The sequence below is a fragment of the Gasterosteus aculeatus genome, chromosome 20 (assembly GCF_964276395.1).
Source record: "Gasterosteus aculeatus chromosome 20, fGasAcu3.hap1.1, whole genome shotgun sequence".
In the NCBI taxonomy this organism is placed as follows: Eukaryota; Metazoa; Chordata; class Actinopteri; order Perciformes; family Gasterosteidae; genus Gasterosteus; species Gasterosteus aculeatus.
Genome location: NC_135707.1, coordinates 1014981 through 1037450, shown reverse-complemented (window position 1 = coordinate 1037450; position 22470 = coordinate 1014981). Strand labels below are relative to the sequence as shown.

Below are 22470 nucleotides of genomic sequence, written 5' to 3'. Positions count from 1 at the left end.
TGCGTTTTTGTTAAAGAAATAACTTTGCCCAAATCAAACAGACTTAAAGAAAAGAAAGTGAGGACCAGAAACACAGTGTGTCAGTCTGAAGTAGCAACAATACCTATGAAGTCAGGTAAACAGTCTTGTGTTGGGGGATTTGATAACACACCTTCTTGTGTAGCACCTCAGAAGAACTGTGCACCCAAGATGCTCTCGGTCACTATTACTGTGGAGACGAGGTGGTGTGTGCGAGTGATTTATTGGGACCGGAGCACCGAGAGTCTGCAGAGGATCAAACACAGGCGCCGTCGCCTGGGAAACCGCACAAACTCACAAGAAAAGCACTTGTGTGTCTCAAAATAGCAGATTTGACCTCAACGGAGTGTAAAAAGTCTCATTAGACAGATTATGGAAATCATCAGGGGCGGAGCTACAGAGGTCAACTTACCAGTGCACCTTTCTGTTATTGCCGAAATCAGCTGTTAAAATAATTACCGGGGAATCCTCCCATTCCTCAAACACACCAGACCACGTGGAAATAATGGGAATATTTAATCACGTCCTGTCCTACTTTGCTCCACGCTGCCTTCTTTATCCATCACCGCTCTATTCTCGCCTTTTTATTTACATGGGGAAAAAACATTCAGTAACATTTGTAAGTGTCTGTAAAGGAAAAGAACAGAGACAATCTCTTATCCATAAAAGCCCAATATAGGACTGAGCATTATTTTTAAAACCTGGTTAGTTCCCTGAAGAAGATCAATGCAGCATTTTGTCTAAATGATTCACGTTGAAGGGATTAACACTATAAAAAATCTAAACTAACAAGGGAGCTTGTTCTGTGGACTTGAAGTGCTGATTTCACTGCCCCGCGTTTGTTTTGGGCGTTCGTGGTGTAGTTTTGTCGATGGGACTAAGACACGACTGCCCCCTCGTGTCAGGAGCACCTTTAGACACAAACCCTGAGAAAGAACTGCTGGGACTGAGTCTTCTTAGTTTCGTCCTCTTGTTGAGTGGACAGCGGAGGCTGTAGACCAGTCGGCTCCAAACCACACGCCCGCCTCACCAAAAACGTCCATTTAAAAGGTTAAAGTTTATTTGCCACTAGGAGGCCTGAGACCCGGAGGAGGCCAGGGTCCTCTCCCACTCCTCCTCCACCACTTTGTAAAGCTCCATTGTGGCTCTGGCGTCCTCCACAGAAGAGTGGCCTTTCTTTCCGGTCTGAGGACACAAGAGAAGGGGGCGGGCTTTAAACACTTGCTTGCAGGCCTTACCAATCAGAGGCAGGGGCGGGACTAAAGTGGTGGTCAGCTTGTATTGTTTACCTTCATTAAGTCCTCTTTAATAAAGGTAATTTAAATGCAAATTAGGCATTATATCATGCTAACGTTTGGAAAAAACTACCGATGCAATTAGACGAAGATGGAAAAATAATTTAATGCTTTACAAAAATCGCCCCAAATCTGCAATTTGATCAGTGCATGTACAACTTTTTAGAGACTTTGTGTTTAAGAAATTGTGTCCAATTGGATTTATCAACAACGTTCATTGTTTGGAATGTGCATTTATTGGAACCCTCGACCGCCCCCTGCGTACAGGAAGCAGACCGCTCACCTGGATGTCGCGGTTGAAGATGGCCTTGGTGAGTCTCTTCAGCGAGGCGCACTCGGTCACGGCGAAGCCGGCCCTCTGGTTGAGGAGGGGGATCCGAGACGTGTCTCTGGTCAGCGCGGCCGGGTGCGAGTAGCCGAGGACGTTGAAGTCGTTGTGGACGGCGTGGCCGATCACCACCTTCCCCATGAGCAGCCTCAGAATCTGCTGACAGAGCGGGGGGAGGGAGGGGGCGACTGAGAGACGGACGACTCTTTGAACTCAACGGGGGGGACACTTTCAGCAAACTGAACACACAAGTTTGTTATTTTTAATCAGAGCAAATGGGGAAGAACAGGAAACAACACTAATATCCGTCGCTGTTGTTCTGTAGCCGCATTCAAAGTGTAAAGTTTTGACCGATGGGGTAAGATGCATCTCAGATATTAACATCGGCCTAAACTCGCTGGCTTTATATTTTAATCGTGGAATAAAACACAATGGCGTTCGTCCCTGCAGGACGGCGTTGAAGCAGAAAGATGTTCCTGACTTTACAAAGTTATTTTGACATTAACATGAAAACAGATATTAGCTCTTCTCTATACTGTGACAGTTTTATTGATGTTGTTTCCCTTCGGGTTGCGGAGCCATACGCCCTTTTTTTTTTTTTTTTACAAACCAGGACGATTGAGATATCCGTTATTAAAAAGGCCAAAGCAGGCGGACTTACAACAAGAATCCAGTAAGATTTCCACACGCATTCATGTTACATTCTCCCCACATGTGTCCTGTGATCTTATCTTTCTGCACATTTTCTTCCCATCGCAGGCGACAGAGGAAACAATCGAGACGTTTCCTCACCTCCTTCCGGGCCTCTAAGTACGGCGCAGCGTTGACGAGGTCGCTGCGCCGGATGCCGCTCCAGCGGGTGCGGTAGTCAGTGACGGGCACGGGGGGGTTGATGAACTTATCGTAGACCACGTCTCCGTCGTAGGACACCAGGCTGCAGCGGGCCAGCTTGCTGATGCTCCCCTTTGGCCCCGTGCCCACCATCTCACAGTCCAGAGCCAGGTACTTGGCGGGGATTCCCGTCGACGTCTGCGCGGCGGCCCTGTGGCTGCCCGCTGGCGAGGGACGGTGGGCAGCGGCGCTCGCCGGTCTCCCCGCCGGCTCGCTCGGCTTCCCGCCGCAGCCTCTGCTGCTCGCCATCAGAGGTTGCGACTGACGTGCAGACGATGAAGCGCTGTGGCTGACGCGCGGAGCGCCGGCCCCCCGGGCGGCGCCGGCCCCCCGGGCCGCACCGGCCCCCACGCTGGGTGAACTCACCAGCTGCGCAAAGGCGCCATTTTGGCGCGGAGGAGCATAGTGTTCGGGCCGCGCGCCTCTGCCTCTGGCGTGCCCCAGGAAGCTCATTTGATGCGTCCTGTTGGGAACCCGTTTGTGACCCCCTCGGTATCCTCGCGGCGGCCTCCTCCGTGCGGCTCCACCAGCACAGCTCAGGTTGAGCGTGATGTCGGACATTATGGCGCTGCGGAGGTCAGGTCAAATGTTTCCTCCGAGCAAGCCGGTAGGTTTGCTGACGTCGACTTCCTCAAGCGATCTTCACCCTTTGCGGTCCCTTTTGAAACAGCCGACCCCGGTTTAAAAGTTCCGTCCTGCAAGAAACAAAAGTACCAGAACTGAATGTCTCGCTTTTATTGTGTAACTTGCATCTACAGACTGAAAAGCAAGAACTCAAGAGAGCGCCATTGTGTTTTATTCCCTTCAACGCATCACCGTATCTTAGTTTTTAGGATACAGGCATTTTGACATTGATGTAATGAAATGATCTTGTTCTGTAAGACAGAGTTATTTTCTACTACAAGAGGGTTCTCATTGACCAAAATGTGTGTTATAACCAGCGTGTTCAAATACTATTACTTAAGTAATAATAACCCTACTACACTAGTTATTATAGCTAAATTAACCTAGGTGGTAACTTAAAATTATAAAAAGTAGACCATATGAAAGTAATGAAGTAAGCCTTCATGGATCATTTAATCATTGAATGGTCCTCAACAGGCCGGTTCGACCCTGTGGTACATTTTTGTAAACTTGCATCATATTGAGTGTAAACATGAGGAATGTAAACAGCAACGACGACAAAAACAAAACATGGCCGACATCTTCAAGTCAGTCAAATGTTCTCTTTCGTGTTTAGTTTTCCTTTTCTGTGAGTTTTTTTTACACTTTTAACAGCTTAAAACTGTCTGTGAGAAGCAGGTTTACAACAGCAGAAAATCAAACTCAAAACAGTTAACTTACTTTATATTTGAATTGAAAAAACGTTCCATATTACTTTGCAAGGGATTTACAAGCTATTGACACTATAACTAATGTATTGAATAAGCTTGTAATATAAATAATAAATGCTAATTAGTTCCGACTAATCAGCCATTAGCGGATGTTGACGTTAGCCACTAGCTAATGTTAGCTTGCTAAGTGCTATCTGCCGAGACTATGCCAACTCCGCGGTTAATTTGTTGTCTCTCAACGGAAAAAATCGGATTAGTGTGTTTGTGAACATACGTAGCTTGGGACCGATAGTTTTCCTTATTAGAAAAATGTCTCAAAATAACTTTATGGAAAGAAATCCAGACCTGCAGCACACATTGTGGACCTCGCGCCTCTTCCTGCTCAACAGTCTACTTCCGGGTTGTGCTGCGTTCGTGAACAGCCCATAAATACTTTTTGTTTTTTTTTAATATGTCCGCGGTTAACTTTTCATCGCATTTACGCTTATAAGGTGACTCTTTAGTTCTACTAATAGAATATTTCGATTACTAATAACACTCAAAACACAATTAATGTCACGATATGAAAAATAAAACAATGTGTGCACCATTTCTCAATATACTGAATTAATAGAAATAAGAAGATAATTTGAACGCTGAAAACACTGTTAATATGCAAGTTTTTATTGAAAATAGCATAGAGCTCCACCATAGAAACTCAACTTTAGCTAGGCTAATTGTAAACGTAATGTTACATATTTTGTAACGTAACGTTACGACTTCCCAGCTCCTCTGCGGAGTTTTCTGGAAGCACGTGAACGCATTCTACGCGTGAACGCTACAATTAGCGTTAACGTTAGCTAGCTAGTGGCCAACCACACCAAACCTTTGTGAAAATTAAAAGCACGGAATTCCCATTATTAATATCGATGCTAATTTCAGTTTAAGGGAGGTCGTTTGTCTGGACGGACCTCGTCTTAACCGGGGAACTAATGCAGTGTTAACCAGCAAGCGTGATATTAGTTTGCCTTAAAGACCTGTCGGTTAGCTTAGCGAGCTACTTTAGCTAACCAGCAGCCCCGGTGATGTTTCCAGCAGAGCAGCAGCGAGAGCTGGCAGAAAGACTCACCGCGTTCCTGTCTCAGTACAGCCGCCTGTCCGACTCTTATATAATTGTGCGTATCGAAGTTTGCATCAGTTTGCGGTTGTTCCAGATTAAACTCCCCATGAGTTTTGAGAGAATACTTGTTTTTAAAGAACTCAAGTTTCCATGACAACACAATGTTATTGCATCCTGGATTGTGTAACTATATTAGAGTTAGTAGCTGGGTGGGGTGTCCAAAAAGCATGGCACTTTGTGTCACTAATTACATTGTTTCAATTAAAAATAAATGTATCGATTTGAAAAAACCCGTATCTCCAGATGTGTTGATGATGTGTGTGTGACAAACTGAAGGTGCGCTTCCCTTTTTGCGTTGAGATAACCCTCGGTCTTCAGCCCATTGAACTCTTTAAAAAACCTCAGAATTAATTCATGTAATTTGTTTGAAGAACTAACAGTTCTATCCACATCTCCCAAATATGAATAACTCTCCCATTGTACATTTGCCCTCAGGAGTTCTTCTCCAAAGATCACTGGCACAAGTTGCCCAACTCGTGGCAGCCGGCGCTGCAGGATCTGACGTATCATCAGGTTGCAGACCTGCTCCTGGATGCTGCACACAGAGACAGAAGGTACTGCTGGGTCGTAACGGGGCCCTGTGCACCCTTTATTTCAAAGAGCAGTCGAGTCAGCCGTATATACACACACTCACTTCATATTGTATTTGTACGTCATGCAGGTACCCCTCGGCGTGGCCTCTGTCCCTGCTGGCGTTCCGGGCCGCCGCTCACGCGCTGGCGTTTCCCAGAGGTCACCGGCCGGAGCGCGGCGGCGCGGCGAGGCCCGAGGAGTTCCTGGAGAACCAAAGTCAGAGCGCACTGCTGGGACACATATTCAGGAAACACGTCAAGCCCAAGAAGCAGCACGAGATCCGCCGACTGGGCTCGGTACGGGTTCACGTGCTTCTTTGCTGCTGTCACTTTTTTAAAGTTTATATTTGATTGTTTCTCTTTGTTTATTTATTCATTTAAATCCCAGCTGGTAAAACAGATTTGTGACCAGACTGACTGCAACAGCGTGGTGGATGTGGGCTCTGGACAGGTACCATTCTATTTCCCCCACATCATTTGTCTTTTGTCAAACACACAAATAAGCTGGTTGGTATCCTAAAACTGTTGTCTTCGTTAAACAAAAAAGGAGGAAGTGTTGCATTTGTTGGGGACAAAATAAACTAGTATGGAGTTTATGGCGTGAGGAGGAGAAGAGATGTCAACACCTGCTGCTGCAGGTCACGTGATCCTCTTCAGGTCACATGATTAACACTTAAAATCATCGCACAGTAAACCTTCCCTTCCACACAGGGCCATCTGACTCGCTTCCTGTCCTTCGGGCTCGGCCTCTCTGTCACCGCCATCGAAGCTGATCGCACCCTGGTTGCCACGGCGACCAAGTTTGACAGAGAGTTAGTGGCGGCCTTGCAGAAGGACAAGCAGAAAAGGGTCAGTACTTTTTTTAACTTATGAAAAAGGTTGTTTTATGAAGAGCAAAGTTATTGTGAGGAACCTCTACGTCAGGAGACACTACCACTTTAGTCCACAGGGGGCGCCACAACCACCACTAAATATCAATCCCTTGCAATCCCCAGAACTGCTCTTCTCTGGTCACAGGATCACAGCCATCTCCCCGCCACCTGGCCGGTTGGGTAAACCCCAAAGCATCATGGGAGGCCTTCATTGCGCAGCTGAGTGCCGCACAGTGTGTCGAGGAAAGTGGCCCGACTCCCCCTGGATCCAGCAGAAAGAGGCTGCGGGGCGCTGAGCACGCGGGACCTCCATCTTCTCACGCCGTCCAGACCTCCACGGACTCGCCGGACTGCCAGCCCACATCGCAGCACCGGTTGGGAGAGGACGGGTCCGGGTCGTCTTCTGCCGCATGCTGCCGCTCGCGGGTCTGCGGCGCCCCTCAGGAGGTGACGGGTCCCAAACCGGGCCATCCGGACTTTGTCCTCACCGGCCTCCACGCCTGCGGTGACCTCAGCGCCACCCTCCTCCGCCACTTCATCCACTGCCCGCACGTGCGCGGGATCACCTCCGTGGCGTGCTGCTACATGAAGATCACGACCGAGGAGGACCCCAGCCCCCCCGGCCTGGTGGAGGAGGCGGGGGCCCGGCCGGCGGCCCGGGACGGCGCTCCATCGGGGTTTGGCTACCCGATGAGCTCCTGGGTGGGGGGGCTGCCAGGACACCGGCTGTCCTACAAGGCCAGGGAGGGGGCGTGTCACGCCGCGGAGGACTACGCGCGGCGCCTCCGGGTGGGCGGCGAGGCGCTGAGGACGCACTGTTACCGAGCGGCGCTGGAGGCTTTCATCGCGGACGCCAGACCGGACCTGCGGAGGGCGGGAATCCAGACCATCAAGGGAGCCCACTTACTGCCCTTCGATGAGTGAGTCCACCCGCCCAACCGGGTCCCGCGTCTCACAGGAAAGCCACTTTAACCCCCCCCCCCTCTCTGTCTCCGTCCTCGCCCCCCTCTCAGGTACGCCCGTCTGGGTCTGGCTCGGGTGGGCCTGCCCCCCGGACTGCCCCTGGACCCGGAGCGCGTGGAGGCCATGTTGAAGCAGCAGGGCCGGGTGGTGGTGTACTTCAGCCTGGCGCTGCTGCTGGCTCCGGTGGTGGAGACGCTGGTGCTGCTGGACCGGATGATCTACCTGCAGGAGCAGGGTGAGCCGCTGCTTCCCCTGCACGCACACACACACACACACACACGCACGCACGCACACGCACACACATTTACGCCCGCCAGCTCAAACTGAAGTCTCTCTCCTGCAGGTGTCGACAGCCAGCTGGTTCCTCTCTTTGACCCAAACTTCTCTCCTAGAAACTTGGTGCTGGTCGCTCTGAAGCCGCGGAGTCATTAATCACCTGTTCGTTCGTTTTCAGAATGCTCTCAACTTTTCTAAAGACACATTTTTTTTAAAGAATAATGAATGTTAACGAGGAAAACCCACCGCATGATCAGCAAGGTGCGGACTGTACGTGACAAGTGGACTCTAGACTTGAAACTAGAGATTGAGACCATAAACTCATAATTACAGTGTTTACTGAGGGAATAAATCAGCAGAGGTCGCCGATGTCACTGCCGCCATCTTGTTTTTGTTTATGCAACCGGTCAAGAGAAAGTGAACGGATGAGTCATTTTCTCATAGACGTCTATGGGAGCAGAGGAGTCGCCCCCTGCTGGTCACTACAGAGGATGCAGCTTTAACACTTGAATCTTAACGTGAAGAACCAGGGATTGCAGATGAGTCACGAGGAATCGTGTTTTTAAATGTTTCAGTATGGACCACAGCCACACACTGGCATTGAAACAATAAACTGGACGTTGATCCTGGTACCTTTCGGCTACATTACACCAGGTTGTATAAGGAATGCTTTGTTGCCTCCACAGGTCCTGTTCTGCTACATGTCTTTGATTTTTCTGTGATTAAATGCATTCATTTCAGCTTTTCTTTGTCTTGCTGCAGTTGGTCGTATTTTGCAGTAAGCAAGCCAGAATGCTTTTCTTTCCCACAATGCTGTGCACAGCAGATATATGAGCAAACAACCTGGAAGAGTGTTAATGCAAAGAGGAGGTACCAATTGAATGCATTCTGCATGTACTTTGTCAACATGCCGCTGGAACAAAGCGAAGAATCAGGGATCAGACCCTTTTCTTTCCTACTGGTTTTTTTAGGTCAGCCAATCAATGAGTCGTGTTTACGGTAAAATAAACATTTTAATTAGGAAAATTAAGTATCAAGGGAACTGAACACTGAGTTCTTTCTTTCTTAGAAACATCCCACCATGTTTACTCGTTTCCCATCAGTGTTGATTCCTCCTCCACCCAGAAGTCAGGTTTATTGTGCCAGCCTTTGTGAAACAAAAGCCGCCCCCCCCCCAAGGTTACACAGAAAAACATACAATTACAACCAGATGCTGGCTTGCTTCTCAGAAGAGAGCTGCTCTGGGACCAGTCGGTTGCTCACTGTGGGTTGAGCATCTTATTGATATGTGACCTGAGCGGTGGTCCTAAATCAGCGCCTTGTTCGTGGAGACCTCATTCGTTGACTCTTACTCCACCTCCTACGCGGAGCAGCAGGGACACCCCGCTCCCCAAAACCTCCTGAAGCTTCGTTCCAGAGCAGAGCGACCACTCCGCAGCCATGAGGCGCTTCTTCCTGCTGCTTTGGGTTCTGCTGCTGCCTCCTCGGCAGGCGCTCGCGGCCAACTGCAACCCGGTGACGTCCAGCTTTTGCCGAGGTTTGGGATACGCCACGACGTCCCACCCGACCGGAGCGCCGGGCTACAGCCTGCAGCAGGCCGCTCAGCTGGTGGAGACGGCGTGCTCGCCCAACGTGGCCGCGCTCGTGTGCCGGGTCGTGGTGCCCGAGTGCGGCGCAGAGGAGAGCAGCCAGAAGAGGCCCTGCAGGGCTCTCTGCGAGAAGGTCAAGGCGGACTGCGAGTCCGCTCTCAAGGCCAAGAGGCTGAGCTGGCCCACCAGGCTCCGCTGCGACGCTCTACCGGAGGCCAACTGCGTGCAGGTCAGTGGGACGTCACTTCAACGTGCCGCTTATACAAATGCATCAGTATAATACTGCATGTGCATGTAGTGCTGTATGTTTGACACCCTGCGTGGGTCATAAGGGCTACTGTCACTTGTCTATTTGGATGCGTACTTGACGCCCGTAGAAGATGTCGACTTCTTTCACCCTCTGGCGCCTGAATCGATTACCTGGACCTCCCTGGTTTGTCTTCATTTGCTCTCAGGGTCCACCTGCCACCGGGCTTCACCCGCCTCCCGCCTCCTGTCAGCCGATCACCGTCCCGCTCTGCGGAGACCTGTCCTACACCGAGACCGTCCTGCCCAACCTCCTGGGCCACGCCACTCAGGAGGAGGCGCGGGCGGCCCTGCAAGCGTTCGCATCGCTCATGCAGGTGGGGTGCTCCACCCAGCTGAAGCCTTTCCTGTGCTCCGTCTACACCCCTAAGTGTGTGTCGGGGAGCCCTCGGCCGCCCTGCAGAGCGCAGTGCGAGCAGGCGCGGACCGGCTGCGGGTCGCTGATGAAGAGGATCGGCTCGCAGTGGCCGGAGGCCCTGAGGTGCGAGGCCTTCCCCACCGAGTCCTGCGAACACGTGAGTCCCACCTTCTATGGCGGCTGAGGAGGCCTCTGGGTAAAGAGTGTCTCCCAAAGAAACTGTTTAAAATCCAACCATGTTAGCACAGAGTGCAGAAGGAGAGGACGTGGTCATTGTGACGTCCTCCGTTGGTTTGCTGACTACAGTTTTCAAGCCTTGAGCTCAGCATTTTGTCAGCCACCATCCTGGTTTTTGTCAACGTTTTTCTTCAAAGGGAGCAAAAATGCAGGTTCTAATACTCCTGAATTGGCTTCGTTTAAGAACCGGAGGTATGTCTGTGTTTGAGCGCGAGCCAACCCGCGGGCTGCAGGCGTGGCAGCGGTTTAGTGCGGGGCGGCGTGGTAGTGTTATTCAATGGGCAACATCGGCTTCATGAGTTAAAGCTGCATTCTGTGTAGTGACCAGCAGGGGGCGACTCCTCTGCTCCCATAGACGTCTATGAGGAGACGGTTTACGGTCTCAGTCTCTAGTTTCAAGTTTTCTTCAACACAGCACGATGTTCATGTAGTGAATTATGGTCCAGTTAGAGTCATACGGACCATAAAGCAGGGGGGGGGCTTTAGGGCGGAGACGTATTGTGACATCACAAGCTGAAGTTGCAAACGGAAATAACATCATATAACAGCGGTTCTGACTTAAACACAGTAAACCACGTAAAGGAGAAATAGTGGCACAGACATGAATGAAGAGAGGGGGGGGGGGGGGGGGGGGGGTCAGGCAGCAGAGAGAGAGATAACGTTGGCGAGTAAGAGACATGAGTATTAACTCTCGAATTTACAGTACATTTTTAATTGTAACCTTACGAAGGGCAGGTTTACAAGCCCGCACCCCACTTTCAATCCATGATCGAGAAGATACCCCCCCCCTCGATTTGTGTTTCCTCCCTCCCAGATTCCAGGCTTCGGCTCCACTCAGACGTCGGCGTGCCAGAGGATCACGGTGCCGCTCTGCAGAGACCTGCCGTACGCCGACACCGCCCTGCCCAACGTCCTGGGCCACCAGACGCAGGACGCCGCGGGCCTGGAGGTGGTTCAGTTCCTGCCCCTCGTGAAGGTGGGCTGCTCCCCCCACCTCAAGCCTTTCCTGTGCTCCGTCTTCACCCCGGAGTGTGTGTCGGAGAGGCCCCGCCCGCCCTGCAGAACCCTGTGCGAGCACGCGCGCTCCAACTGCGAATCCCTGATGAACACCTTTGGGTTCCGGTGGCCCGAGTCCCTGAAGTGTGAAGCGTTCAGCACGGAGTCCTGCGAACACGTGAGTCGAGCCCAAGAAGAGACATTCCACGTCTGATCGTGGACCTCGTCTTCTCTCAGTCACAAACTAGACAATGAACATTATCAATGATAATGTTACTGCTTGTTGATGTGAATGTAACACTGAGCAATTAGCTCAGTTTGTCCCTTGGCTGCGTCAATGCGACGGCGTGACGCACGTCTCTCCCCCTCCAGTACGGCGTGGGCCGCGGCGGGGGCGTCTGTGAGCCCATCACCATACCCATGTGCCAGGGCCTGGCCTACAACCAGACCGTCACTCCCAACCTCCTGGGCCACACCAGTCAGAGAGAGGCGGTCGTGAAGATGTCCTTCTTCAACGCCATGGTGCAGAGCATGTGCTCCGTGGACATCCGCCTGTTCGTGTGCACCGTGTACGCCCCCCAGTGCTCGGCGGGGGAGGTGCAGCGGCCCTGCAGGTCTTTCTGTGAGAGAGCCAAACGGGGCTGCGAGGGTCTGATGACCAGCTTCGGCGTCTCGTGGCCAGACGAGCTGCAGTGTAACGCGTTCCCAGAGGACGACTGTATATCGGTGAGTAACGGAGATGGAAGAAGCTTCCGACCTGCTTGTCCGTCTCCACGTGACATTCTTTTCTTTCTCTTTCACAGGAAGACCGCAAGCCTGAGGTAAGGGTTTATCAAAAAAATTATATATACCACTTATTCTCATTTCCTGCATGGAATATTGCATGAAGGCAAGGCGGAATGTGTGACCCAGCCAGCGAATAAAAACGTACAACTCAACTCGTCACAGCGTGGAAAAGCAAATATAGCGTGACGGGAGGACGGAATTAGAACGCTAGCTTAGCGAAATGTAACTGCATCCAAACAAAAGGCGCTTGTACACGCTGGTGCCAGACAATCAGCCAATCACAGCACGGTGGGGCGGGACTAGCAAGGGTTGTGCTGCAGTAAAAACAATACTCAGCAACTTCCCTTCAAGGAACCTGTATGCGACTTGTGAACACGTGTTTTGTCCCTGACAGATGTTGTATGCCGAGGGAGTTCTTGCTAAGCTGATCGCCGGCGGCTTCTCTGTTCGTGGCAAAAGTGAGTTCCTCTCTTTCTCTCATTTTTAACATTGGTATCTAATCATCTAAATGAGGAGGCTTGTTTTCCTCCTTCCTGATTTAGCGCTGAGTATCAAAACCGCCCGGCTGCTGCTGACTTTCATGGACGTATCCTTTGCGACTTCACACCCGGTTCTGATGATCTGCTCTGGTGTTTACAGCCATATTTACCCTCTGAACCCAGAGGATGAAATATTTCACCTTTTTGATGCTTCATTTGGATGTTGCTGATGCAACAAGGTGCTGAGCTACAGGTTCTCTGGCAACATTAAGGTTACTGTTAAGCTCTTTGAACAGCCCTTTCAGACCGACAAGACCGGGTACCTGGACGTGGCGGAGGTCTTCAAGCTGGAGCACTATGTGGCTGTTGTCAGAAGGGAGTACGTGGAGAGCTACGAGAAGAGGAACCCCCCCTCCATCCCCCTAACCCAAATGAAAAAGGCTCTCCGTGGTAAAACCTCAGCCAAGAAGTCACCTCGACACGTTATCCAGGGAGGCTTTGACTGGCCGAGCGCTTCGATCAGCCTCGTTTTCTCTGTCTTCATTGTGCAGAATTTGAGTTGGACGATGAAACCTTCAGAGTTCTGTGGAGCGAGAACAGCAGCGAACGCGGGATCGACTACGACGAGTTTGTGGCCGTCCTGACGAAGCTTCAGATCCTCAGAGGTAATTTATCCATCCATCTGTCCATCCATCTATCCATCCATCTTTCTATCTATCCATCCATCTACCCATCCATCTGTCCATCTGTCCATCCATCTATCCATCCATCTTTCTATCTATCCATCCATCTACCCATCCATCTTTCTATCTATCCATCCATCTGTCCATCTATCCATCCATCTTTCTATCTATCCATCCATCTGTCCATCTGTCCATCCATCTATCCATCCATCTTTCTATCTATCCATCCATCTATCCATCCATCTTTCTATCTATCCATCCATCTGTCCATCCATCTTTCTATCAATCCATGTCTTCAGGACATCAGGACTTCAGGAGTTTGTCACATTTCCAGATGTTGGAGACATTTTGGTGACTATCACCATTTCTTCCCTGTCAGAGCGTTTCCATGCCAACCTGCTGAGGCTGCCGTGCGACTGCCAGGTCGCCAGCTTCTCCTTCAAGCAGGCAAGTTCAACCGTTTTCCTCCATCCGCTCACCGAGAGACGGCCGTTTTGTTCACCTGTGCAGGTAGAAATAGTCACCTCCCAGGACTCTGCTTGCTACAGACCTGCTTTATATTATAACAATGTAGAATATAAACACATTAGTCTGTTTATTGTCTCGTAACACTCTAAACCAGCGGTTCCCAAACTCAAGAACGCCGCGGCCCACTTTGAAATGTGAAAGTCTTTTGCGGCCCAAACCTTTAATCACAACTCAAAACATAAACTAGGGATGATTAAATGACCTTAAGAATTTAACCGATTAAAAATGTATTAATCTACAATGTATGTTTTGTGTACCATTTTCTCCGGAGCTCATGTATATTTACTTTAATAGTACAGGAGGCGAGGCGCCTCTTGACATTTGACATTGTTTGGTTGAATAACGCCAGGCGGACAAGAGCCTTATTGTTTCATTAATCTGTTTGTTTGAATTGTTTGTGCTTCATCAATTAATGTTTCACATAACTAATGTGCCGCTAGAATTGTTCAAATAATACTTAAACTGAACTGAACAGCTTCAGGAGCCAACAATAAGAAACAAAACCCCTCTTACTTTTAAAAGGAAACTAAGTAACCTAAGCAGACAAAAGATAAAATCAGTATTCACCGCTCTTCCCTATCTAACAAAAACAGATCAAACTTCCTTCTTCCCTGCACAATACACAAGTGTTACAAATAGGTCCAAAAGGGCAAGGCAAGAATCAAGGCCGGAATAACATCATAAATATTTTTATATTAATTTTAAACTTTTCAAAATTGAAAATTAAAAACATTTTATTTATTGTTTATTTACCACCTGCAGTTCCTTCGCGGCCCACACTTTGGGAATAGCTGCTCTAAATAATATACATTTGTCTCTCCTTTCAGTTCATGAAATCAGCGATAATTTGAAGACCAAACCGGAGAAAAGGGATCAGGAGTGAATCTGTTTGCAGCTTTAAGGCCAGATGTGCTTCTTGAGGATTGTTTTCATCATCCTCTTTCTTAACGTTCAGGAACGTTTTGTCATCGATGTCTGAATTTTGTCTTCAGTAAAGTTTTCTGTGTGTGCGTTTGTATTTTGAGATCACGCTTGAGACTTCTGAAAAAACTGTTTCCTCTCACTTATATTAAAATGTTCTCTGTACTTTATAATGTACGTTCAATAAAAAACATCTGAAGAAATGACCTGTCAATCAATTAGGGCATCTGTATTTAAATTAAAGGCATTGACGTTAAATTAAAGTGTATATATATATATATATATATATATATATATATATATATATATATATATATATACTGTTTAGATATCTAATTATATACATGTATAGTATATTACTCTATTCAATTTAACATCAATTTTTTTTCAATTCATTATTTTATATTTGTAAATGTATATCAACTGTGGGTTTTGTAACATTATCCTTATTATTTATTCTTATTACTTTTTCTCAGTCTAGGTCGACTTATTAATAATGTAAACGCAGAATCACTGTTTCAATGACTCCTGCATCCAACTTACGGCAACAGGAAAACACCCAGAGAGCCACTTTGTGCTGAATAGGTTTGTTTTATTTATGACTTTCATACATGCAGCTCGTTGGTTGCACGTGGTTCGTCATTGGTACACAGCTTATTATACTTGTATTAGTTTGGTACGTTACAGCTGACTTTGTATTAAAAATGGAAAATCATTAAGCAGTAAAAACACATACACAGTGAAAGTAGACGTGATGATTTATAAGATGGTTTTAAAAGGCCGCTGTCTCCCTTCTGATCGGTCCTTTCCTCTTCATATGCTCATGGTGACCTGGATGAACTAGAGGCACATATCCAGTGTTAGTGTACAGCCCTCCACCGTGTATCAGTCACCTACCAGCTACATGATCACCTGGAGTCACGTCTGTACGCCTGATGCACAGAAGTCAAACAGCTGCAGTCCTTTTAGCTCTAGTTTGGTCGCCACCATTTCTCTAGCTGCTAAATGCTCCACTTATAGTCTCTTCTAATGAGCATTGAACATAAAGGTCGTGACCACTCACATCGTCGTATTGAAACAAGGCCGTGCCCGTCTGCTGTTGGTCTCTTCTTCTGAACTGGTCTGAAAAACAAGAGTTAAAAAAAAGACGTTGACCTTTCTGAACACTTTCATTCTCCACCAACCAAACGCACGTGTTTTGTTTCATTTTTGGGGGCCGTTCACCAGTCAGAGCACGGAGTTTTGTGCAACAGCCCACGAAGTCATCGAAGCCGACCCTCCCGCCGAAGCTGTGGCGCTTCATGATAATGTTCATGGCCTGAGGGCTCAGGTTAAAGCCTGAAGAAACATGAATAAAACCGACATGAGCGCTGGCAGCTACGCGTGACACGCCTCATACGTGTAATACACATGTAACCGTCTTAATAGACGGATTAAGACCAGAACAAACACATTCATTCTCATTCTAGAGACTCACATCCAAATGTTGTAATTTAATTGCATATTTAAACCCGTGCTATGATAAATAATCCTCCCGTTGTCCTTTACCCCTGTTGCCCTGCAGCTAAGCCAGGAGCGTCCTCACATTAAACCACGTGTTATGGTGTTAGGTGGGTAAGTCAGAGCGCGCCGGTACCCATGGCGTTGAAGGCGTGCTGCAGCTCGTGGCCCTCCACCGTCCCGCTGCGGTCCCCGTCGTAGGACATGAAGGTCGTCTTCCAGCCGCTCAGCACCTGCCACAGCTCCTTGAACTCGGGGAAGCCCATGCTGTTGGAGTGGTCCCTCTGAGGAACGAGGTCGGTCAAGGACACGACCAACACGTCTCCAGTATTCACACCACTCGCACGAGAGATCATCAGAGAAAGAGCTCGAGGTTCAGACCACAAACTCATGTTTACTGGGGAATTAATTTCAGAGAGAAGTAGAGTCGCACTTGGGGACTTTGGGACCAGAGGAGTCGCCCCCTGCTGGTCACTACAGAGCATGCAGATTTTGCTAATACGCACACAGGTGTCACTAAAGCCTAGTTTATGCTTCTGCGTTTTCAGAGAGACGCAATAGTCCCTTGCGTGTCTTTTCACACCTCCTTGCGTGCGTCGACCCATTTTTCAAAGCTTTTCAAAGTCGTGGAGGAAAATACGGGACAAATGTGTCCTTGATGAAGAGCAGCAGTGTGGATGCACGGGGCAATAAAGTCTATGATCGATAAATAAAGCAACCAACGACTTCCACACACAAAGACGTGACTCTCCAGGTCGTCTTCAACAAAACACGTGACTCCACCTGTTGTTCTGGAGGTGAATCGCTCTGCAACACACGCAGGACTTTACAACCAGGAAGTGAAACGACGCAGAAACACGCGGCGGCCTTTACACTTATCTGCTACTTGTTCTATTCAAGGGTCCCAATGAGAATGACAGTGAGCCGGCGTGCACCACCCCAGGAACCCGAAAACAACAGCATTCATTCCTCCATCATTTACAGCCGTGCTGCCTGTCTACTGTGTGAGGAAGAAGAAGAAAAGGCCTGTAGGCCGATGGGCGCAGGATACATCCAACATGCTGACCATCAGTCTGCAGGTCTCCATGCTGAAGGCTGAAAAGGAAAAAACTGATATAAAAACACTGTTTACCCGTCAAACGTTGCATTATCGATAAACAGTAAGACAGGAAAGGCCTGAGGTTAAAATAGATTCTTGTTTAACTCTGACTGCCTACTCAGACAATTGAATGATATTTAATTAGTCTCTACCCTGGATAGCTTCCCTTAAAATCCCTATTTTGTACTAAAGTTTTAATAAAAAGTTGGTAAATGCCGGGCGGCTCTTACGCTTGTATGTGCCCGAGATGCCGGAGTGTGTGAGGCAGCTCTGCAGCTCCTCCGCCGAGATCTGTCCATCCTGCAAGAAGACAGAGAGAAGAAGATGCAGGTCAGGTGCAGTCGGATCACAACAGCAATCTGCATCCAGAGAAACGGGGGCCGGGGGGGGTTTACCTGTCCAGCCACAGCTGAGAAATACCCGTAGAGAGGGTCCTGCTGCATGGCCTGCAAGAGGAGAGGCTGGTCAGTGCTGAGACCATCGACTCGAGTTCTTCATTTATCTCACACCCAGTTCTTAAAATGGATCAACTTTTAAAAGACACCAGAATATGATGCTTTGCTGTGGATTTACATCATTAAACTAATACAGCCGTAAAATGCAACGTGCTAATTAATACAGAAATATCGCTACTTTTACTTTTAATACTTATAATGAATAATGAAGTGCATTAAGCTAATAATATCGCTCTGCACAGCGCCTCGTCGAAGCACCAGTCGAGGAAGCTCTAATGAATGGAAATGTCAAACTAAGTGAGATAACGTGATGAAACAATGTTCAGGAAGCCTTTATTTTGTCGCTTTTGTAATTGTTGTTTCCTGTAAATCGACTGGAAGGAACAAAGTCTGCAGGTTGAGCAACATCTCCTCCAACTTATCTCCTCATAAATGGAGAATCATTGCACAAAACTCTTTTTCACTGGTTAGCGTGTGTATGTGTGTGTGTGTGTGTGTGTGTGTGTGTGTGTGTTCCTCACTGGGCTACTATAGAAAACCCCACCCAACACACACTTGTTATAATTGATCACGCTTAAATAGCTTTAAAAAAGCTTAAATAGAAAATAAGAATGTAGAAAAGTGCAGATAGCTAACACCTCTATAGATAAATATAGATATATATACACAGGCTGGGTGTCTTACGGCGCAGTCTAGAACGTTATGGGTGAGCGAGCTGCCTGTGGCAAGATGGCCGCCATGTGCGGGCGTTGCACTCCGTTGTCCGGCAACGCGGACAGACATCTAGCCTTTATATATATATCTATGTATAAATACTATGAATACTTCTATTCTAGTACTCAGGAACTTCACCTTTAATGATTCTAACAGACAATGGTTGTTTGACGTATTGAATATATTGTATAACGTTATACGCTATATAACCGGTTAAATACCACTGTAAACATGGAAACATTTGTTTGTGACTAAACCCTAAAATCACCGATAAAAAACAACGACTTCCGCCATCGGACGGGGGCCCGTCCCGGGAACGAGTCGGCGGTCCTCGGCCTCTGGCCGACGGGTCAACGCTTCTCTTACCGCGACTCCACCGGGAGCAGCGCCGTATCCTGGAAACGCCATCACTGTCGCAGGTAAAGGTGTATCACAACTCTACCACAGCAAGAGAAGAGGTGGGAAATGGACAGCGCGGTTACTCCCGTAGCTCTAGTGGGCGTGTCTACCCGACGTAAAACACGTAAAACGAAGCAGCAATGGAGATACACGTGCGATAATAACGTTTTATAAATCAACCTGGAACAAGCGGGTCCGAGTGGAAATATATGCCGCAAATAAGCGACAAGACGACGGACAGAAGAATGTCAGTTAAACGTTTCGTCCCGTTTCCTTCGGTGGTGCCTTCTGATTGGTTGCGAGGGACCTCGTGACTGGTAACGGACCAATAGGGTCGCGGCTCTTTGCATCATTGAAAAACAATGAGTGATGAGATTTACAGCGTAAGTATTGAGATACTTAGTAAAAGTACTAATACCATACTTTACATGTATTTAAAATGTTAGCACGCTCAAAGTGTATCAGGAAAATCATGGATATCCTAATACAATTTTAAAGATTCATCTAATTATTATTTTATCCATCAAACAAGTGATCATTGTGTTTGTGAAAAGACCTAAAGAGGATAAGTTTGTTTAGTCTAAACATCAACATTATTACTATACATTAGCATTATAAACAATATGACTACATTAACCTTATTACTAATGGGAGTAATGATAGATTACCGGAAAGTAGATTATTCTATTCTTGAGCTCAATAAAAGGAAGTCGCCTTGCTTTAAAATGTAATTAGCTCGCAGTAAACTGCATTACGTCACTAACGGAGGTGAGGTGGCCCTCACTTCGCCCCTCCCGGGAGGAAGAGGAGGGGAGGAAGACCTCCGTAGATTCCTCCTCTCTGCCCTTAAGCACTCGGAGGCGGCTGCGATGGACGGACTGAATCCGGACTGTTGGGTTCGGTCTGCGAGACCTCCGCTGTGTCTCCTCCCTCAGCACCCGGGGAGCCTCGTCATGCAGAGGGAGGAGGAGGAAGAGGAGGAGGAGGAGGAGGAAGGACAGCACCCCGCTGCTTGCTGCTGCTCCACAGGTAACATGAGATAAGATTAAACAAAAGGATGTGAGTCATGATAAGAAACAAAAGTGAAAAAATATGTGGTCGAAGATGTTTTATTATGTTATAATGTTAAATGTCATGGAAAAAAATAATTTTATTATTTAATTATTTATAATTTTGTCAAAAAGGACTTTCAAGACGTCTCGTCCTTTAGGGGAACTAAAACGTGTCATTTAATACCTAATATACCTAATATCTTAATATATTTAATATTAAGTGTGTCTGGGATTGTTTGACAACTAAAACCCAACCGACACAAGGCGCTGTGTGTCTACACGTCTGTGCTTTGTTGTGCATCTTGTGTCTTTTTCAACATCCTGATCTCAATGGGAACCAAATTAAATTATAAAAGAGCTTGTTGATCCCGTCAAGGTTGTCTTTTATTTTCACTCACTGGCTGCTTGTTTTTGTCCCTGCAATGTGTGCATGCTCATCGTGTGTGTGTGTGTGTCTGTGTGTGTGTGTGTGTGTGTGTGTGTGTGTGTGCATGCTCATTGTGTGTGTGTGTGTGTGTGTCTGCACGTCCTTCCTGGTCCAAACCCAGCAGGTCTCAGCAGCAGGTCCAGGAAGCAGGCGGCTGAGACACACGACTCATGACTCTCTGAGCCAGAAGTCATCAACCAGCCGTGTGTTCTTTGTGTCTTTAAAGCTGCAAAATGCCTCTTTATGGAAATGCTTTTTAAGATATAAAATAAGCATTTGATCCACTGTGGTGACTGGGGTGATAACTACTGTTTTTGGATGTTTAATTTATTTATAATTTAGAGAGAAAAGATTTGTTATTTTGAAAAATCAAAATTCGCAAAGACAATTGAATTTTTTTTTGAACAAGTTGAAGTTTTTACATTTGAATTTGCAGATACGTTTATTAAATGAAGCAAACAATAACTATAGACTGGACAATTTTACATTTGTGACAAGATCCCTCAAAAAGGCAACGCCATCCCCAACATCATCACAACATGCTTGTTCTCCATAAGTTGTTTGATTGAATTAATCATTTCTCATTTCCTTTGGTTTTGGTTTTTCAATTTCATTCCAATTTACTGCTTTATCCTCACAGTTTCACCTCATGTAAAATAAAATATTCCTCACATCAGCTGCTGATGAAGATGCTTAAAGAACTCTAAACAGTCTCTCCAAAATCAATCTTTTCTGTTTTAAATTTAATTGGTAAAAATCAGCAAAAATCCTCAATTGGTAAAAATGATCTTGATAGAATTTGTGTTGGTTTTATCTGGCAGCTAGCTCCTCCCCTGCCTCCCTCAGGTTGCCATAGTGACGTGGGTCAAGCTGTCGAGGCTCAGTGGTCAACGCCCCGACCTCCAACCCTCTCGGGGATCCCCGGCGGCTACGGACCGGCGGCGGGGGGTCCTGGGGCTCCCCGGCCCCGGACTGTGAGGGATGGCGGTGGTCGTTGCTGGGAGGGTCCACGGACGGAGACCCGGGGCTGCGTCTGTGTCTGCGGGCAGAGGGGGGCGGGAGGTCCAGCTCCCTGCTGGCCTGGATGTCCATACGTCTACGGAGGTGAGGAGCCACGTGCACAATCTGATAATATATTTAAAAACATCATCGTCCACCAGTGGTCCCTCAAACCTGAGTTTGGACCTGGTGAGAAGATACAGGATGTTCCTGTTGGTTTATGTTCAAGGACCCTCTTGTGTTTGTCTCCCGCAGTGAGGAGGAACCTGGTGGTTGCATTGGAGGTGGTGGAGGAGGTCGCTGTTGAAGACACTCTCGAAGTAATGTAAGTAGGATTTAGATAGATAGATAGATACTTTATTGATCCCTCAAGAGGGACATTTTGGTATCACAGCAGCATGTACAGGGAAGAAAATAGAATAAAAAGATACACATTATATACAATATAATAAGATAGAAATTAAATTATTAAATTAAATTAAATTAAATAAACTCAAACTGAAACAAAAGAATGACCTTCCAAAAGAGACAATAATGATAGTTTGGAAAAGGAGAAGAGGAAGAGCAGCAACATCACACCAGTACAGGGTTGTTATTGTCATTATTTAGCCTGGGATGATTTATTGTAAAGTTTTATTGCACTGGGCAGGAATGACCTCCTGTATCGGTCCTTGTGACAGCGGAGCTGAAGGAGTCTGTTGGAGAACGTGCTCCGCTGTCCCTGCAGCAGGTGGTCAGGATCATCCAATATGGATAACAGTTTCTTCAGTGACCTCCCCTCCACCACCTTTTCCAAGCCGTCCTGTTGCAGCCAATGATGGAGCCGGCCTTCTTAACAAGGCCGGCTCCATCATTTATTATGACAGTTGTGCTAAATCTACTAATGCAATCGTTTAGACTTTGATTCCATCCTCACCCTTTGTCTAACGCAGCGTCACTGTGATTCACAGAAACACAATCATGCGTGTGGGTTCAGGAACACGTTTGCATGTCTTTTCTCTTCTCAGAACAGAGGACATATACACACATGATCGGCTGGTTCCCGAGCTGCCGCCAAACGCCCAGACGTTCCCCACATGAGACGCAGCCACTTCCAGCATGTCCTGCTGTCACTGGATACCATGCAAACAGCTTTTATTTATATGTTTGTCAAAGGTGTTTGTATTCTTTGTATTTAATAAATCCCTGTCTCTGTTTGTCTTTATAGCTCCTTTTTTTAGCTGCACAGAAAACA

The 22470-nt window shown here is 47.5% G+C and overlaps 5 protein-coding genes across 10 annotated transcripts; 3 read left to right on the top strand and 2 right to left on the bottom strand.

Moving 5' to 3' along the window:
• Positions 1-222: 222 nt before the first annotated feature.
• Positions 223-5290, bottom strand: isg20l2 (interferon stimulated exonuclease gene 20-like 2). Of its 4 annotated transcripts, none has more exons than XM_078094317.1 (4): positions 4975-5290; positions 2434-3227; positions 1597-1797; positions 223-1203 (listed from the first exon to the last, which is right to left on the bottom strand). In XM_078094317.1, exons 2-4 carry the CDS (start codon positions 3091-3093, stop codon positions 1087-1089), a joined length of 978 nt encoding a protein of 325 aa, XP_077950443.1. In that variant the 5' UTR covers positions 3094-3227; positions 4975-5290; the 3' UTR covers positions 223-1086. The 4 variants fall into 4 exon arrangements, with proteins under 4 accessions (XP_077950443.1, XP_040021047.2, XP_077950444.1 ...); XM_040165113.2 differs by lacking the exon at positions 4975-5290 and adding an exon at positions 4212-4295; XM_078094318.1 differs by lacking the exon at positions 4975-5290 and adding an exon at positions 3877-4264.
• On the top strand, positions 4321-8453 carry mettl25b (methyltransferase like 25B). Its single transcript, XM_078094314.1, has 8 exons — positions 4321-5020; positions 5461-5579; positions 5687-5894; positions 5986-6048; positions 6309-6446; positions 6593-7389; positions 7483-7667; positions 7776-8453. Exons 1-8 carry the CDS (start codon positions 4931-4933, stop codon positions 7862-7864), a joined length of 1689 nt encoding a protein of 562 aa, XP_077950440.1. The 5' UTR covers positions 4321-4930; the 3' UTR covers positions 7865-8453.
• Positions 8152-14794, top strand: LOC120810266 (uncharacterized). The gene is made up of 11 exons (XM_078094313.1): positions 8152-9526; positions 9753-10118; positions 11013-11372; positions 11567-11920; positions 11998-12015; positions 12375-12438; positions 12523-12566; positions 12765-12909; positions 13011-13124; positions 13522-13589; positions 14498-14794. The coding sequence occupies exons 1-11, from the start codon at positions 9149-9151 to the stop codon at positions 14519-14521; spliced, it is 1935 nt and encodes a 644-aa protein (XP_077950439.1). The 5' UTR covers positions 8152-9148; the 3' UTR covers positions 14522-14794.
• Positions 14795-15162: 368 nt separating this feature from the next.
• Positions 15163-19055, bottom strand: sri (sorcin). Its single transcript, XM_040164676.2, has 9 exons — positions 18939-19055; positions 18726-18797; positions 17586-17636; positions 17421-17490; positions 17143-17186; positions 16228-16375; positions 15816-15929; positions 15655-15713; positions 15163-15431 (listed from the first exon to the last, which is right to left on the bottom strand). Exons 2-9 carry the CDS (start codon positions 18765-18767, stop codon positions 15405-15407), a joined length of 555 nt encoding a protein of 184 aa, XP_040020610.1. The 5' UTR covers positions 18768-18797; positions 18939-19055; the 3' UTR covers positions 15163-15404.
• A 36-nt stretch (positions 19056-19091) lies between these two features.
• LOC120810270 (uncharacterized) lies at positions 19092-22432 on the top strand. 3 transcript variants are annotated; one of them, XM_040164674.2, is made up of 4 exons: positions 19092-19787; positions 21084-21341; positions 21492-21561; positions 22249-22432. In XM_040164674.2, exons 1-4 carry the CDS (start codon positions 19628-19630, stop codon positions 22265-22267), a joined length of 507 nt encoding a protein of 168 aa, XP_040020608.2. In that variant the 5' UTR covers positions 19092-19627; the 3' UTR covers positions 22268-22432. The 3 variants fall into 3 exon arrangements, with proteins under 3 accessions (XP_040020608.2, XP_040020607.2, XP_077950446.1); XM_040164673.2 differs by having other exon boundaries at positions 22244-22432; XM_078094320.1 differs by having other exon boundaries at positions 22187-22432.
• Positions 22433-22470: the final 38 nt, after the last annotated feature.

Excerpts from the sequence above, each read along its gene's own strand:
- isg20l2 (XM_078094317.1), bottom strand. The coding sequence starts at position 3,093 with ATGTCCGACATCACGCTCAACCTGAGCTGTGCTGGTGGAGCCGCACGG. Across the intron at positions 1,798-2,433 it reads ACTTAGAGGCCCGGAAGGAG|ATTCTGAGGCTGCTCATGGG; the intron begins GTGAGGAAACGT and ends CTCTGTCAGCAG. Across the intron at positions 1,204-1,596 it reads TCTTCAACCGCGACATCCAG|ACCGGAAAGAAAGGCCACTC; the intron begins GTGAGCGGTCTG and ends TTGTGTCCTCAG.
- mettl25b (XM_078094314.1), top strand. The coding sequence starts at position 4,931 with ATGTTTCCAGCAGAGCAGCAGCGAGAGCTGGCAGAAAGACTCACCGCG. Across the intron at positions 5,021-5,460 it reads TGTCCGACTCTTATATAATT|GAGTTCTTCTCCAAAGATCA; the intron begins GTGCGTATCGAA and ends ATTTGCCCTCAG. Across the intron at positions 5,895-5,985 it reads AGATCCGCCGACTGGGCTCG|CTGGTAAAACAGATTTGTGA; the intron begins GTACGGGTTCAC and ends TTTAAATCCCAG.
- LOC120810266 (XM_078094313.1), top strand. The coding sequence starts at position 9,149 with ATGAGGCGCTTCTTCCTGCTGCTTTGGGTTCTGCTGCTGCCTCCTCGG. Across the intron at positions 12,439-12,522 it reads CTTCTCTGTTCGTGGCAAAA|CGCTGAGTATCAAAACCGCC; the intron begins GTGAGTTCCTCT and ends TTCCTGATTTAG. Across the intron at positions 13,590-14,497 it reads CCAGCTTCTCCTTCAAGCAG|TTCATGAAATCAGCGATAAT; the intron begins GCAAGTTCAACC and ends CTCTCCTTTCAG.
- sri (XM_040164676.2), bottom strand. The coding sequence starts at position 18,767 with ATGGCGTTTCCAGGATACGGCGCTGCTCCCGGTGGAGTCGCG. Across the intron at positions 16,376-17,142 it reads TGATGGTCAGCATGTTGGAT|AGGGACCACTCCAACAGCAT; the intron begins GTATCCTGCGCC and ends CTCGTTCCTCAG. Across the intron at positions 15,432-15,654 it reads CCTTGTTTCAATACGACGAT|TTCATCCAGGTCACCATGAG; the intron begins GTGAGTGGTCAC and ends ATGTGCCTCTAG.
- LOC120810270 (XM_078094320.1), top strand. The coding sequence starts at position 19,628 with ATGGACGGACTGAATCCGGACTGTTGGGTTCGGTCTGCGAGACCTCCG. Across the intron at positions 21,342-21,491 it reads ATGTCCATACGTCTACGGAG|TGAGGAGGAACCTGGTGGTT; the intron begins GTGAGGAGCCAC and ends TGTCTCCCGCAG. Across the intron at positions 21,562-22,186 it reads GAAGACACTCTCGAAGTAAT|AAACACAATCATGCGTGTGG; the intron begins GTAAGTAGGATT and ends TGTGATTCACAG.